General features: G+C 42.5%; 1 protein-coding gene across 3 annotated transcripts in view; it reads right to left on the bottom strand.

Moving 5' to 3' along the window:
* Nucleotides 1-16,003, bottom strand: part of PACSIN2 (protein kinase C and casein kinase substrate in neurons 2) — a 62,862-nt gene that overhangs the window by 24,519 nt on the left and 22,340 nt on the right. For 2 of the 3 annotated variants that reach the window (XM_032220885.1, XM_032220884.1), the window contains exons 2-5: nucleotides 7,063-7,168; nucleotides 5,478-5,634; nucleotides 3,189-3,424; nucleotides 1,469-1,624 (exon numbers count right to left, since the gene is read on the bottom strand). In XM_032220885.1, coding sequence (XP_032076776.1) covers nucleotides 1,469-1,624; nucleotides 3,189-3,424; nucleotides 5,478-5,634; nucleotides 7,063-7,116 — 603 coding nt within the window. In that variant the 5' untranslated portion in view covers nucleotides 7,117-7,168. The remainder of the gene's footprint in view (nucleotides 1-1,468; nucleotides 1,625-3,188; nucleotides 3,425-5,477; nucleotides 5,635-7,062; nucleotides 7,169-16,003) is intronic. The other variant, XM_032220886.1, reaches the window with a different exon arrangement.

Below are 16,003 nucleotides of genomic sequence, written 5' to 3' on the forward strand. Positions count from 1 at the left end.
GCTGAGGACGATGCTGTCTCAGGCTCAGAGGTGGGTTCCTACCAGTTTGCACCTATTCGGTAGAACCGGTTCGTCAAATCTACCGAACCGGTTAGAAGAGGTTCCACCAGTGGACCCGGAAAGCAGGCCACACCTACAGAAGAGGTTCCCAAAAATTTTGAAACCCACCACTGCCACACACACACACACACTCACACACACACAGATTGACACAGAGAGAGAGAGAGAAAGAGAAAGAAAGGAAGGAAGGAAGGAAGGAAGGAAGGAAAAAGAAAGAAAAAGAGTGAGAGAGAGAGATGAAAGAAAAAAAGAAAAAAGGGACAGAGACAAAAGGAAGGAAAGAGAGAGAGAGAGAGAGAGAGAGAGAGAGAGAGAGAGAGAAAATACATGGCCGGCAAGCCACTCCCACCAGTTCACATGGCCAGCAAGCCACTCCCACAAAGGAGGCACACCCTCAGAGTAGGTTCCAAAAATTTTTGAAACCCACCACTGTACAGGCTCCTCAGGCATCGGGAGAGATGGTTGAGCTGCCTGCCTTCACAGACCCAGGGGAAGATCAGTGACTCACTTAACAAATGTGGCAAGAAAGTTCGTAAAATGGGGGGCCATAATTCACTTAACAAATATTTCACTTAGCAACAAAATTTTGGGACTAAACTGTGATCGTAAGTCGAGGACTACCTGTATATAACACTTCACTGCATCTTCAAATTGTAACAAGTTTGCATTCTGTTTGCAACAATTAATGCTTCATACCGTTCAGTTTAAATCATCTACTGTTCCCGCTCTCTCTCTCTCTCTCTCCTCACATGACTGTGCAAACACCCATCAAATATACGGTAACCGAACATGCAACAGCATTAAGATAAATAAAATACGGTCCTTTTTCTTTCCCTGGGATTCATTCACATCTTTATTTATGAATCAAAGGTGAGGCACATTTACTATAAAAGGCTTACAGATTCAGCACGACCGAAGTAACATACAGTTCTCATTAGAAGCAAAGTATCAGGCCTGCAGTTATATTCCTTTTAGGATGTTTGGCCTGCCACACTTTCTCTTATTTCATTATGCTGTTTCATTAGTGTAGTAGATGGGAGCGGGGAATAGAAAGGAGTAGAATTGTGGAATGTGTTGTGGTCATTCTTTTCTAGAAGCCCAAGGTCATCTTTTGTCTCCGCACCTCTGCACCTGACCGGACCCAACTGGGTGGAGATGCCAGTGTGGAAGAAGAAGATTGGACCATGTGATGGATTTGTGGGCGTGGGGACAAGATCATGAACTTTCAACTGGGTGGGAATCCGATGTAACTTCCAGAATTGGGATTCCACAGACGGTTGCCAACGTGTCTGTCTTATTAAATTGGAACTTTAAGGATAGTTTTGCCTTGGACTCTGATTTAATTCTGCATGATACTTGGAATGCTGACACAAAGATTGTGATGTTTTCAAGAATTCATACGATTTACCTTAAGCACATCCTGTTTGCTTTTATCAATTTTGTCCTGCAATTTTTTCAGTTGTTCTGGATTCAGCGCTGGGTCCGCTTTGCTATTAGCCTCTCTGGAGACGGCAATTTTTTCTTCCTTGCACGCTGTATGATGTGCCTTCTTAGAAGCTTCCACCTATGGAAGATGCCTTTTAACAAATGTAAAATCACAATTCCCACCACCACCACCTACCCACCCATAGCAAGCTTGAAGATGAATATTATTACAATTAATAGGAAATGTATCTTGAAAACAATTACAGTGTTTTAGAATGTGTGGATCCTAAAGTCATAGCCTCGAGAAAATGATGCTGATGATGAGGAAATTTAGAAGTCACAGAATCTCTGTCTGACTTGGATCACTTCTTCTCACTCGGGAGCAAAGCTTTTCAGGCAACCTGTGCAAGACCGTCTCCCCATCGCTCCAGATTTGCTATACTGGTATCTTAAAGAAGACTCTGTGGAGCAGGGGTGTAAAACTCAATTTGATTGAGGGATGCATCAGGGTTGTGTTTGACCACAGGGGGCTGAGGTGGGCCACCTTGACATCACTTGTGTCAAGGAGGCCTTTGGCAGCCCGAATGCGCTGCCAGAGAAAACGGGTTCCCAAGCTCTATTTTCGGCTGGGATGGCCTCTTGCAACCCTCTGCCAGTGAAAACGGAGCTTGGGACGGCTCTCCTGAGCTCTGTTTTCACTGGCAGAGGCACTGCAGGCTGGGTCCTTTACTGTTTTCAGGGTGGCCCCACAGGCCAGATCTAAGCAACCTGTGGGCCATTTGACACCCCTGCTGTAGAGGAAAAATTTCTATAGAATAACTAAGTAGTGTTACTGACTTTATATTAACATATAAATTCAAAGCTTCCTTGGTTTAATGTGTTTTCCCAAAAATAAGACAGGGTCTTATTTTCCTTTGAAACCCCCCCTGCCCAAATAAGCGCTTGGCCTTATTTTCGGGGAGGTCTTATTATTTTTGAGGTGCAGGATGCCCTTAACCTCGGCCTGCAACCTGCGGATCAGCAGATCCAGAGAGGGCCAGAAGTTCTGTCTCTGTTTCTGGCACACTCTTGCCAGCCCTAGCATCCCTGGGCCTGCTACTCTTTTTGAAGCCGCCACTAAGAGAAGGGGCACAGTAGCTAGGGTTTGCCGGAGTGGCCTCTCCGTGAGGCCATTCCGCGTGGATGGCAGGTGCATGCGGGATGCGTGGAACATGTCCCCACTCCCAGGAAATGGCGGCGACTGGCTGCGCATGTGTTTAAATATTTTAGGGGCGGGCTTATTTTGGGGGAGGGCTTATTTTAGCGCATGCGCTCAAAAGCCCAATTGGGCTTATTGTCCGGGGAGGGCTTATTTTCGGGAAAACAAGGTATTAATCCTGATTTTATTAATATGTTGTATGGTAAGATGCCATATTTTGTCTACGGGGATTGTCAGTCATCCAGCTCTCAAAGGTACTTTTTGTTTTTCTTCAAAACGCAACTGGACTGGTTTCTTTTGAGGAAGAAGATGTTTCGCTATTTTTTTAAATAAATAGTTCCTGTCCAAAAGCAGACCAACAGCTTCTACACTGGAATCAGTTCAGCCCCGCTTGTTTGAGTAGAAAGCAAACAAACCATACTTGGAGGCAGCCCAGGACACCCAAAAAGCAGAAAAACAAGGATACGGTTAAGGTGACGGGGAAACGCAGTTTTAGATTACTCACCTCTTTTAATTTTTTAGCCCATGGTTTCTGAGCCTTCCTAAACCCGTCTTCTGCTTCCTTAGTTTCCTTAAATCCACCTATCATTTGCTTGTGAAAGGAGTCCTTCTGCCAGTTCTTTATCTTTTCGAAATCCTCGTTCATTAGAGCACTTTTTACTTCTAGGTGTAATTCGCTTACTTTTTCCGCTTCAGACATAAATGCATGCCAAGCTCTTTCAACGGTCCCATACTGTGGCCCTGAGTGGAATGGAAAAAATGATCTATCTGCAAAATACACACACACACACAAATACACACACACACTAGAAAAACATGTTACTGTTCTTACTATCCCCAAATTACCTCAGGTTGGACAGGAAAGGGAATGGCCAAATGATTTAAGGGTTTTGTTCTTTTGACAGAAGCAGGGTGAGGAAGTAGTGCCACAATGTGCGCTATTATATAATGATTATATCATGACTATATAAAGATAAAAAGGGACGCAGTGGCTTAGTGGCTAAGATGCTGAGCTTGTCGATCAGAAAGGTCGGCAGTTCGGCGGTTCGAATCCCTAGCACTGTGTAACGGAGTGAGCTCCCATTACTTGTCCCAGCAAGAAAGCACGTAAAAATGCAAGTAGAAAAATAGGAACCACCTTTGGTGGGAAAGTAACAGCGTTCCGTGCGCCTTCAGCGTTTAGTCATGCCGGCCACATGACCACGGAGATGTCTTTGGACAGCGCTGGCTCTTCAGCTTTGAAATGGAAATGAGCACTGCCCCCTAGAGTTGGGAATGACTAGCACATATGTGCGAGGGAAACCTTTACCTTTACATAAAGATTATATAAAGACTATGACCAATTGTAAATATCCTAATCTCAAAGTGAGATATTGCTCTGCAAATTTAGGTATCTTAGATGAAACTTTATCTGAATCCATTTCCTTGTGGCTTCCATATGTAACCTGCTTTGTTTGCATTGATTGGTGAACCAGAAAGATTATGACCATATGCAGGATTCAGAAGACCAGTTTGTCTTCTCAATGTACTGGGCTGATGACGTATTGCAACAGTACTATGCTTATCATAAAATTCTGAGCTAGATCAGACAGCAAAATATGGAAGTCTCAATATGCTGAAGGTGACTATCTCACAGAGATAGAGAACTTACTAGACAGAAGGTGGCCCAACACCAAAACGTAGTTCAGTTCACAGAACATGTTAACTATGATTTGTTGAACAAGCCACAGATATATTAGAAGCAAAACACTACAGCTGTGATGGCTAACCTATGGCACGCGTGCCCAAAGTGGCACGTGGAGCATGTTGACTGGCACGTGTGGCATCACCCGTTCTGCTTCCGGGTTTCTGGCGTACATGTGCATGTGACGATCAGCTGGCTATCGTGCATGTGGCAGTTCTGGAAACTGGAAGAGCTGATCTTCCATTTTCCCATGTGAGCATGTGCACTGGCCAGCTGATTGTCACGCATGCATGCACGCCAGTAACCGGAAGACTAGCTGGTTGGTGCACATGTGCATGCTGGAAACTGGAAGTTCATTTTCCCGCGTGCATATGGCCCCTGGGCAGTTCCTTTTCCTGGTCGCAGCCACAACACGTGCATGCGCTTCCTTTTCGGCCCTCGGTGCCATCACTGCACTAGAGAGTCAGCCACACTCCACCAGGAATTATCCAAAACCAAAGACAAGATACAGAAGGATGAAAGAAACAATGTAATCCTCAAAATCAACTGTAACCATTGCAACCAATTCTACGTGGGACAAATATATCACGTCAACTAAAAACCAGGATCCTCAAACACTGGCTGGCAGTCAAATGCCACCATCCCAAATCTTCAATCTCTACCCACACTGACACAAAACAGCAGCAGTTTGATTGGAGCAAGACAAAAAATCATCCGCGGAAGCAGTAAGCTCCGTCCCATAACACCAGGATGTCCTGACAAAAAGTATTTCCCCTGGCATAGCCAACAAAGGAAGGAGAGCCTGTGGCTTAGAGGTTAATACATCTATCTAATATGCAAGTAGCCCAGGTTCAAATCCCAGAAGGGTATGGGCTGGCTGATGAGAGCTAAATAGCTTGAAATAGATCTATATTAGCCTCCCTTTATTTCTTTGTCTGTAAAACATAAATTTAGCCATTTTGATCTAAGAAGGAAGTGTTCTTGTGGTCTTTCAACCTTTCTGGAAATGTTCCAAAGTGGAAACAAACTGTTTTAAAATTTAAAATACCCCCAGTTTGATAAAACAGGCCTGGAGGTCCAAAACGTATGCATAAGTATGATCATGTTTACCTTTTTCTACAAGTTGCCTCCATCGTTTTGCCCATTCGGTTAACTGTTGAGCGTAAACCTTCTCTATTCTTGCACGCTCATGAATACAGTTCATAAGATCGCCACAAAGTCTGTATCCATCATCGATGCGCTTCACTGTCCGCTTGTAATTTCCAACCTGTCAAAAGGATAAAACATTTACAAATGCAGCTTGCAACGTCAAAACTAGTTTCCAATTTGGTGAGAACCGACTGAACACATGTAAGATGGAATCAAATTGTCTGCGTTTTCTTTAACATACATTACTGAACCTCCAGTAAAAAAACTAAACTTGTAAGCTTGATTACCAGTTTCTGATTATCTGAATACCTGCTTTGGCTGCAGTCAAATAAAGCTCATTTCTGATCTAAAATGCTATCCAATGTTAGTCAGGTTAAGGCATCTGGCCAGAAACCCAGGAGAATAGCAATAGTACTTAGCAATAGCAATAGCAGTTAGACTTATATACCGCTTCATAGGGCTTTCAGCCCTCTCTAAGCGGTTTACAGAGTCAGCATATTGCCCCCACAGTCTGGGTCCTCATTTCACCCACCTCGGAAGGATGGAAGGCTGAGTCAACCTTGAGCCGGTGAGATTAGAACCGCTGAACTGCAGATAGCAGTCAGCTGAAGTGGCCTGAAGTGAAGTGCGCCACCTCGGCTCTTAGACTTATATATAACTACACAGCCCTCTCTAAATGGTTTACAGAGCCAGCATATTGTCCCCAACAATCTGGGTCCTCATTTTACCTCAGAAGGACAGAAGGCTGAGTCAACCTTGAGCCTAGTGAGATTTGAACTGCCAAATTGGAGCCAGCCAGCAGTCAGCAGAAGGAGCCTACAGTTCTGCACTCTAACCACTGCACCACTTTGACTCATCCTGCCTTAGGCATGAAAGCCAGTGAGGAAAAGCTGGCTGAGTGACTTTGGCCCCGTAACTCTCAGCCGAATTCTACTTGAGCTGTAAAACTCTCTTTTTGAAGTAGTTGTAATTTCAATCGATCATTAAATGATTAGTCATAAGTCAGAAACTATCTTTAGCAGCAGTTATTTTTTTTAATCTCATTTCTGATAAGACGCATACCCTCCATCATGAAATTTATCTTAAAGACTCCTTTTGGATAAATTTAAAGAGTCCCTTGGACTGCAAGGCAATTAAACCGGTCAGTCCTAGAGGAGATCAACCCTGACCGCTCTTTAGAAGGCCAGATCCTGAAGATGAAACTCAAATACTTTGGCAACCTAATGAGAAGGAAGGACTCACTGGAGAAGAACCTAATGCTGGGAAAGACTGAGGGCAAGAGAAGAATGTGATGACAGAGAATGAGGTGGCTGGGTGGAGTCACTGAAGCAGTAGGCATGAGCTTAAATGGACTCCGGAGGATGGTAGAGGACAGGAAAGTTGTCCATGGGGTCGCAATAAGTCGGACACAACTTCACAACTAACAACAGCAGCTGGGTTCCTGTTTCAAGTTCAGAACACTGAAAACATTTTGAGCTCATCATGTTTTAGACAAGCCACCAGTCAACATTCTGTTTCAGACACACTTAAACAAAATTAGAATTACCTCCCAAAAGCTATCACTAAAAACCTCAACAGAATCCTCATAGGAGCCAGACATCTCAAGCCACCTTGTCTCAATGCAGGGTCCGTAAAACCTGGTTCTTCAAATTCTGCAAATTAAAAAACAAAACATGGTTTAATAAGAAACACATTTTCTCTCTTTCTTTTTTTTAATAAAAAAATTACAATTTGCTGTCCCTTTTATTCTGCCAAACATGGCCTTAAAAAATCCTGGTGACAGCTAACACCAATAAAATATTAAGGACCACTATACATTTAATATGGGATACAGTGGCTCAGTGGCTAAGGCGTTGAGCTTGTTGATCAAAAAAAAGGTCGGCAATTCAGCAGTTCGAATCCCTAGTGCCACGTAACGGAGTGAGCTCCCGTTACTTGTCTCAGCTTCTGCCAACCTAGCAGTTCGAAAACATGTAAAACTGCAAGTAGAAAAATAGGGACCACCTTTGGTGGGAAGGTAACAGCATTCCGTGCGCCTTTGGCATTTAGTCACATGATCACGGAAACATCTTCTGACAGTGCTGGCTCTTTGGCTTTGATACAGAGATGAGCACTGCCCCCTAGAGTCAAGAATGACTAGCACAGCGATGGCGAACCTTTTTGGTTTGTGTGTTGTAAGCGGGGGGAGCGCAGGCGGGGCGTGCACGGGCGTGCTGCACCCATAATGCAATGCGTGACACCCCCCCAGCCACATGCACACATAACAGGTGCAACAACCCCCCCCCCCCATTTTCTGCATGCTTTTTTTGCCCTCCACAGGCTCCAGAGGCTTTATAGCAGCCTGGGGGAGAGTGAAAACAGCCCCCCCCGCAGGCCCTCCAGAGGCTTCAGGAGTTCCCTGAAGCCTCCGGCGCGCAAAAAACCAGAAGTGCAAACCGGAGGTTCAGGAACAGACTTCTAGTTTGCTGATAGGGATGATTTAAGCCCTCTGGAGCCTTCTCTGAGGGCTCTGGAGGACTAAAAATGACCCTACGAGCAAACCTGGTTCTTGAAGCCTCCGGATGGCCTCCGGGAGGGGGGGAGGGGGAGGCTGTTTTTGCCCTACCCAGACTCTTATAAAGCCTCTGGAGTCTGGGGAGGGCAAAAAATGGCCTCAAAAAAAGGCTAAAGTCACTGGCCAGCTGACAGGGCAACGCCTCACATGCCCAGACAAATGGCGCCACGTGCCACCTGTGGCACGCGTGCCATAGGTTCACCATCCTGGGACTAGCACATATGTGCGAGGGGAACCTTTACCTTATGCATTTAATGTTAAAACTGAGAAACAATGGTCAAAGTCATGTTGTATCAGAATAGCAGCAGAGCTCTTGATGAGATCTTACAGTATAGCAGCTGACGACGGTAGAAGTGAATTTTTTTCAGATAGAGCCACTTAAATCTCTCTGAATGGCACAAGTTACGACAAAGCCTGGGCACAACTGGTGCTTTCTTGAATATTTGTCAGTGGACATGAACTGTGAGACTCTGCCCCAAGAATCCATTCCCACAATGTCATTCTTGAGAAATGAGGAGAGACTAATTGAAACAACAATTACGTCTCAGAAAACTGCAGAGGAATCAAGAGCTGCAATGTATACGTGTTCCTTCCACGACATAAAATTGCACTCTGAGATCTGCTGATACATACAAATGTCTACTTAGCTTCCAAATTAACATAAAGCTGACTAATCACTCCAGAGCTTCAGCAGGATTTGAAAAAAAAGCTTAATCTTGAAGTTGCAAAATAAACAATCACTTTTTTTGACTCTTCATCCCTTATTTCTGCCTTGAAATACAGTTTTTGTTGATTGTATCTAAAAATCCAATAGCTAAGATTCATCAGAAATTTCTTGCCCATTCCAACCTTCATACTATTACAATTTATGTCCAATACTGAACATACTCCTTAGTAATCTTGTTTTTAGGCTATACAATGGTCTCTATAGGCATGAATTGAATTTCTATTTTGATTATCTGAGCATATTTGAGAGGGAGGCAGTGGCTCAGTAGCTAAGACGCTGAGCTTGTTGATCAGAAAGGTCGGCAGTTCAGCGGTTCGAATCCCTAGCGCCGCGTAATGGAGTGAGCTCCCATTACTCGTCCCAACTTCTGCAAACCTAGCAGGTTGAAAGCACGTAAAAAATGCAAGTAGAAAAATAGGAGCCACCTTTGGTGGGAAGGTAACAGCATTCCGTGCACCTTTGGCGTTTAATCATGCCGGCCACATGACCACAGAGACGTCTTTGGACAGCGCTGGCTCTTCGGCCTTTGAAACGGAGATGAGCACCACCCCCTAGAGTCAGGAACGACTAGTACATATGTGCGAGGGGAACCTTTACCTTTAGACTAGGCTGGACATCTGGCTCAATAGTAGTAATTGTAAGAGGGGGTTCTGGGAGTCTCAGCAGACAAGCACTTAAGTTAAGATAAGTCAACAGGGTGCTGCAGGTGCCAAAAAAGCCAAAACAATCCTCAACTGAATCAACAAAGGAATAATATCAAGATCACATGAAGTGATAATATTGCTATATATTGCCTTGATAAGACCATACTTGGAATATTGTGTCCAGTTATACAGTATCACCATGATACAAAAAAAATGTTGAAACTTTAGAGGGTAGAGAAGACCAAAAAGATGTTTAGGGGTTTGGAGGCTAAAACATTTGATGAACAGTTGCAGGAACTGGCTATGTCTAATCCAGGGATCAGCAACCTGTGGCTCTGGAGCCGCATGTGGTTCTTTCATCCCTCTGCTGTGGCTCCCTGTTGCTAGTCAGCACAACATTTTGAGAGGAGCTTCCGGTTTTTTGGGGGGGCGGAAGCAGGGCACGCCAGGAGGAGACTCTATGGCAAGGGGCGGGTTTTTCGGTCAGCTCCACAATTGATAGGGCTTTTGGTTAGGACAGGTAGAGGAAAAAGGACACCATGCTAGGAGGAGACTCTATGGTGGGGAAACAGGACTTCCAGTCGGCTTCAGGATTGAATGAGGGGCTTCCGGTTAGGACCTTTTTGGCTCTTTGAGTATTTAAGGTTCCCAACCCCTGGTCCTAGTGGAGCATCTGGATTTTGATCACACAATCATGGGGATGCTGCAACAGTCATAAGTTTAAAAAATGGTCATAAGTCATTTTTAGTAACTTCAAATGGTCACTAAATGAACTGTTGTAAGTTGTGGTCTCCCTCTGCAAGATAACAGAGTTGGAAGGGACTTCTTGGGAGGTCTTCTACTTCAACTCGCTGCCAATTTGTCTGGAATCATATAGGGACTTGGGAGTCCCTGTTTGATTCCAGACAAATGGCTGTCCAGTCTCTTCTTAATAACCTCCAGTGATGGAGCATTCACAACTTCTGAAGGCAAGTTGTTCCACTAATTAATTGTTCTTGCTGTCAGGAAATTTCTCCGTAGTTTTCCAGAGTGAGTTTGCAGGATGGTGCAGAGATGGTATTATCACAGCCAATTGGCCTTGAGACTGGGTTGAAGCTGAAGCCACGCCTCTGGGCTCCCCTCCTCTGACTCCAGTTTCAATCCAGTCTGGCCAAAGAGAGGTTGAGGACTACCTGGATTCTTTATCTTTGGTTATAGAACAAGACAGCCTTGTAGATATTAATTGCAAAGTCATTGCCAATGAAATACTGTACTGAAGCTGTTCAGTAGGATAGGTACACCAAGTGATATGCTAACAGATCAGGCTACAAACTTCTCTGCATTGCTGAAGCACTTTGATATGGTAAAGGAAAGATAGACCAAGAAAGATGCAGATCCAGAGAATTTCACTACTTTGTCATGCCAAGGAAAAATATGCAAGATCTGAAGTCCTCCACAATACTGCAAAAGAAGATGAAGGTGATATGAGACGAATAAAATCACCAATATGCTATTAAGGCCAAGAAGAAATCCCAGCAATATTTTCAATCCATTATTTAAATAAGCTGGAAGTGGCAAAGATAAAATTGAAAATTGCAAACAAAATGGTTGAAAACGGAAATAAATGAAAGAATCCAAAAGATTGGGAGAGTTTTAATCCTATATGTATTTAAACATATCTTAAAATCCATCATATCATATTTAAAATTATAATTACACAAATCATTTAAAGCTGTTTGATTTACTTGTACATTAATGATAAAAACATACACATTTTTCAAACAGATACGTCAAAGCATTTCTATTAATAAACCACTTTCTCATGGACTAAGAATAAATTAATCCTAAAACCTGTTCCCAGCACTAATGCTATGCAATGACAAAATAAAAATAAGCATATTTAGGAAAATATTATGAAGTCATGGCAACACTATTCCACAACAATTTCTGCAGATTTTTAACAAGCAGATAATGACGCATCAACATTAAACTAGTAATGACTCACTTCAGTTTCTTCAAACACGGTAACTGATTAAAAGAAAAACTTTATTCTAACCAGGATTTAATTTCAGGATTTCGCTTCATGTTTTCTCACAGTAAAATGCAATGTATTTCATTTGTGATACAGTAAAAAGGTGATATTAAAGAGCACAAACAATGCCAAGGTTTTAAAAGTACCATTTCTACAAAGTAAAATGGACAAGAAGACAGATTCAGCTTTTCCGCTAAACTATTTAGTTTTTTAAAATGTGCATCGTTACAAATACAAATCAGATTACTTTTAAGAATTACTCATTTAGTAACTGCTCCGAATACTAAAGAAGAAATGAATCAAGTAAAAATTAGAATAGATGGAGCAATTCATGTTGTTTTGTTAATTATGCAGAAATAGTTTGCTATAGTTTCTGAAGTGTTTTTGCAACTTGCCAATTCATCCTTTGCAGTTGGGATTTTCTGCTCACTGAAGATCTTCTGATCTGTGGAAATACAGCTCAGGTTCCAAAGATCCAAGATCTATTACTACAGCCCACCAAATAGTTTCTTTCCATGCCTTGAGGAGAGCAAGCTCCTCTAGCAAGATGCAGAGTGTGGCTCTCTGATCCCAAAGTTCTCCATTCCTGCACCTCACTGGAACAATTCCTGTCACCCAGCACAGTGGAGTTGAACTTTTCCATTAGGATGCAGAAGCGGAATTTAGATTTCAAAGATCTGTTTGCCTCGAGAAATAATGGGTGCTCCATCACAGGAGGCTTTTAAGAGATTGGACAGCCACTTGTCTGGAAGAGTATAGGCCTCCTGCTTGAGCAGGGATCGACTGGACTTTGGAGACCTCCAAGATCCCATCCAATTCTGTTATTCTGTTATTTCTATCAATGCCAGTTACATTATTGTGATGATTCTAATAAGTCTTATCCATTCCTCACCGTTCCAACAGTGGTGAAGCCAACTCACATTCTCCCCCAACTCTCATCCAACTGAGGTCAAAGGAGACAAGCCAAATTCCCCCATTCAGTAGATCAGGGGTCAGCAATTCCTGTTGGTACCACAATTTTGAGAGGAGCTTCCATTTAGGTGGGGGAAAGCATGACATGCCAGGAGGAGACTCTATGGCAAGGGGTGGGTTTTGCGGTCGGCTCCACAATTGATAGGGCTTTCAGTTAGGACAGGTAGAGGAAAAAGGACATCATGCTAGGAGGAGACTCTATGGTGGGGAAACCAGACTTCCTGTTGGCTCCAGAATTGAAGGGGGGGCTTCCGGTTAGGACCTTTGTGGCTCTTTGAGTGTTTAAGGTTGCCGACCCCCGCCCTAGATGAACTGTGGGAAATTACCCCATAATTGGCTGGGTGAAATTAGCTGGGATCAATAGGATAGGATAGAATATCTCAATATCTATCTGGATCAAAAGGATCCCAGTGAACATTTGCCAAGAGCCATATGGAAAAAACAGTCCTGGGAAAGCTTTAGATAAGGAAGCCGAATTCATTTCGAGTGTCTATGTGAATAGCAATACACAGATACACACAGAGATGAGAGGCCTCTATTATCTGAGATATAAACACACAGAATTAGCCTTGCATCCTTTTGTCGCCTCGTGTAACAAATCAGTCATTCCCATATGCCTAATGTAGCTTACAATTCCATACCTCCTCATTTCCCCTTATCAAAAAGTACCTTTTGTCCCTCCTCCCTGCCTTTCTGCCAGAATGTGTAATCAAGAAGTGATTTGTAACATACTGTGAGATTCTTTGTTTGTATTAAACTGCTGACTAGCTTTCTTTGAACTTTCCTAATAAAAAGTGTTCTGGTTTAACCAGAAACCACCATTTTCACCCAGTCTGCAGTGCGCATGTGTCTCATTGCCAAAGCAGCCTAGGAATTAGAGATTCGTGAAGTGGTCCATCGGATTGTGAGAATGCTTGTATCATCAATGCAAGCTCACTCTCACAAGTGGTGACCTCCGACGTGATCCATTTCACAACGCCAGGAATCAGTCGAGGTGCGACGCAGGGAGGCCCGGACAGGTCGGACGGACTCATCGCGTGCCCAACACCCCCATCTCTTACCCAGGCCAATCCGTAAGTATGGGGACAGATTTATCTAAAGAACAGGTGGTTCGCCTTAAGGAAATTGGACATTTGTCTAAAGAGCAGATCGCTCACCTTAAGGAAATTAGACAAATAGTTGGAGCTCACAAAATTATATTAAAGAATAGAGGTAAACTTCCTACAAAAAAAGGGGTTCAGGAATTATTGAAATATATTTGGCAAAACTGTCCATTATATCCCCCATATGGATTATTGGATATTAAAACATGGACAGGTATAGGTTCTTATTTATATGAGGAGCCTAGAGCACCTCCATCCATATTGATAAATTGGAAGACTGTTTTCACTGCCCTTTGTTTGCATCATGGTGAAGAGGTAGCAACAGAGGTTATAGAAAAATTGCAAAAAGTAATAAATAGGGAAATTAGTAACGCATTAGCCAGAAAAGAACTAATGATATCAGTTGCCTATCAGACGCAACTGGTGGCTGATGCGCTAGTAATTAGCCAAAATAATCAAAAACCTAAAGGCCCTAGAAAGGGAAATTGTTTTAATTGTGGAAAAACTGGACATTTTAAAAATCAATGTAGAGCCCCGGGAGCAAAAACTCCTTGTCCAAAATGTGGGCAACTCCCTTAATCATGTATCCCCACAGGGATCTTATATCTCGTAAGATTTTGGCTTCACCCTTTTTTAGAAGACGCTTCTGCCTGCTTTCCAACCTGACTCATAGTCGGGGGCATTTAGCCAGCCTCACACAAAAGACTGCTTCTTATCTTTCTTTTTATTTCAATCTCTTGGCAAGTGAATCTGCCTGGCTCTTCCTATTTTCTTCCGGTGATCCCGGCTACCTTTCTTCCATTACCCCCCACGATGTCCCTCTTGCAATGTCTCTCCTAGTCTTTCCTCATCTAATTTCATGTCTCAAGGAGTTCTTGCTTACTGATTCTTCTGATTTCTCTTCTGATTGCTTTAAGCACATTTTTCTGCCTGAGCACCTGAAACTTTTTCACAGATGTTTCATTTCTCAGAAACCTGCACTCTTTGCAGCTCTAATTACAAAAGCCTGTGTCAGATCTGAATTGGAATGAAAAAAAAAATAAAAAATGTTTTTATGCATGCATGAATGTGTGCCTAAGTTTTTGTGCACCCTCAAGGTAATTGTAGATAAGATGTTTTCAATCCAAAAGACAGGGAATTTAAAGTGTTCAATTTTGTAACAAATTTGCTGACTTTCTGGCCACCATCAGATGAAAATTGTTGCAGCTGTAATAGTTGTCTTTTAAAAGAAAAGTAGAGCTCGAGCCCCACCCAGATGCAAATGATGTGTTTAAGGAGATAGAATGGGCATAACTTCGAGCAAAAGTAAGAAATTTAGTAAGTAATGAGGTAAAGCCTGACTGAATGGGAAGACCTAGGTAATTGGACTTGATTACTTTGATGTAATGTCTGTTAAAACAATTCTTAGGTGTCCATCCCAGGTTCTGTGATTAAGGCACGTATCCGACCGGTTATTTTAAAATTGCATGTTAATTTGTGGGGGAGAGATTTGTTGTCTCAGTTTGGGGCAACCCTGACTTTGGAATAAGGTAGAGAAAGAGTGATAAAAGAGTGAGAGAGAGGTAGAGAGAAAAAAGAAAGTGAATAGAGGTAAAGAGAAAGAGGAGAATTGACTAAAATTGATGTTTGAAGTTTGTAAATGGGCTTTGGCTTGAAGCCGGGAGAGTGAGAAGAGTAGTTAGGATTTAAACTGCTCTCTGAAATTCCTCGCTGTTTGAAGAATGCATGACAAAGGATTTTGCATGTGAAGTTAATTTACACAAGCAGTTTGATTGCAGTGTTAATATATGTTAAATGGTAAAAGTTGGAATGCACGTACTTTGATTTCTTTCATATAAAGAAACAGTAAGTTGCAAAGTTGTTTAATGGGATGTGTGTATGCCTTTGTATTATCATTTCCAAATTTGTTGAGAGAAAGCATGTTTTAAAGAGCAGGATAGCCGTTTGTAGAATTGTTCAGCCCTGAGCTAACTTAAAGTGATTGCATGCGTGAGTTCCACCCCCCCCCCTTTTCCCCCTGAGCCTTTCCTTGGAAGGAAACAGGAGAAGGGGGGAGAGAGAGACGTGTGTGTGTAACTGCTTTCAGACCTAGAGGGAGAGAGACAGTAAGAAAATAGAGCTCATTGGCTTACATATAGCTCTTTGAACTGATGGTAATGAATGTTTTGTATTAAGAATAAATGAAATGGACCCTTTAATGAAACTTACATTAAAAAACAATGACCCAATTTGGATTGAACAGTGGCCCCTCCCTATTGTTAAATTAGAAGCCTTAAAAGAAATTGTGCAACAGTTGTTATTAGATAAAAAAAATAGAATTGTCAAATAGCCCTTATAATACTCCTGTATTTTTAATTAAGAAAAAATCAGGGAAGTGGAGAATGCTTCAAGATTTAAGAAAGATAAATGAAGTGATTTGTCCCATGGGACCCCTGCAATGCGGATTACCAAATCCTAATATCATTCCTCAAAATTA

The sequence above is a fragment of the Thamnophis elegans genome, chromosome 7 (genome assembly GCF_009769535.1).
Source record: "Thamnophis elegans isolate rThaEle1 chromosome 7, rThaEle1.pri, whole genome shotgun sequence".
Taxonomy (NCBI): Eukaryota; Metazoa; Chordata; class Lepidosauria; order Squamata; family Colubridae; genus Thamnophis; species Thamnophis elegans.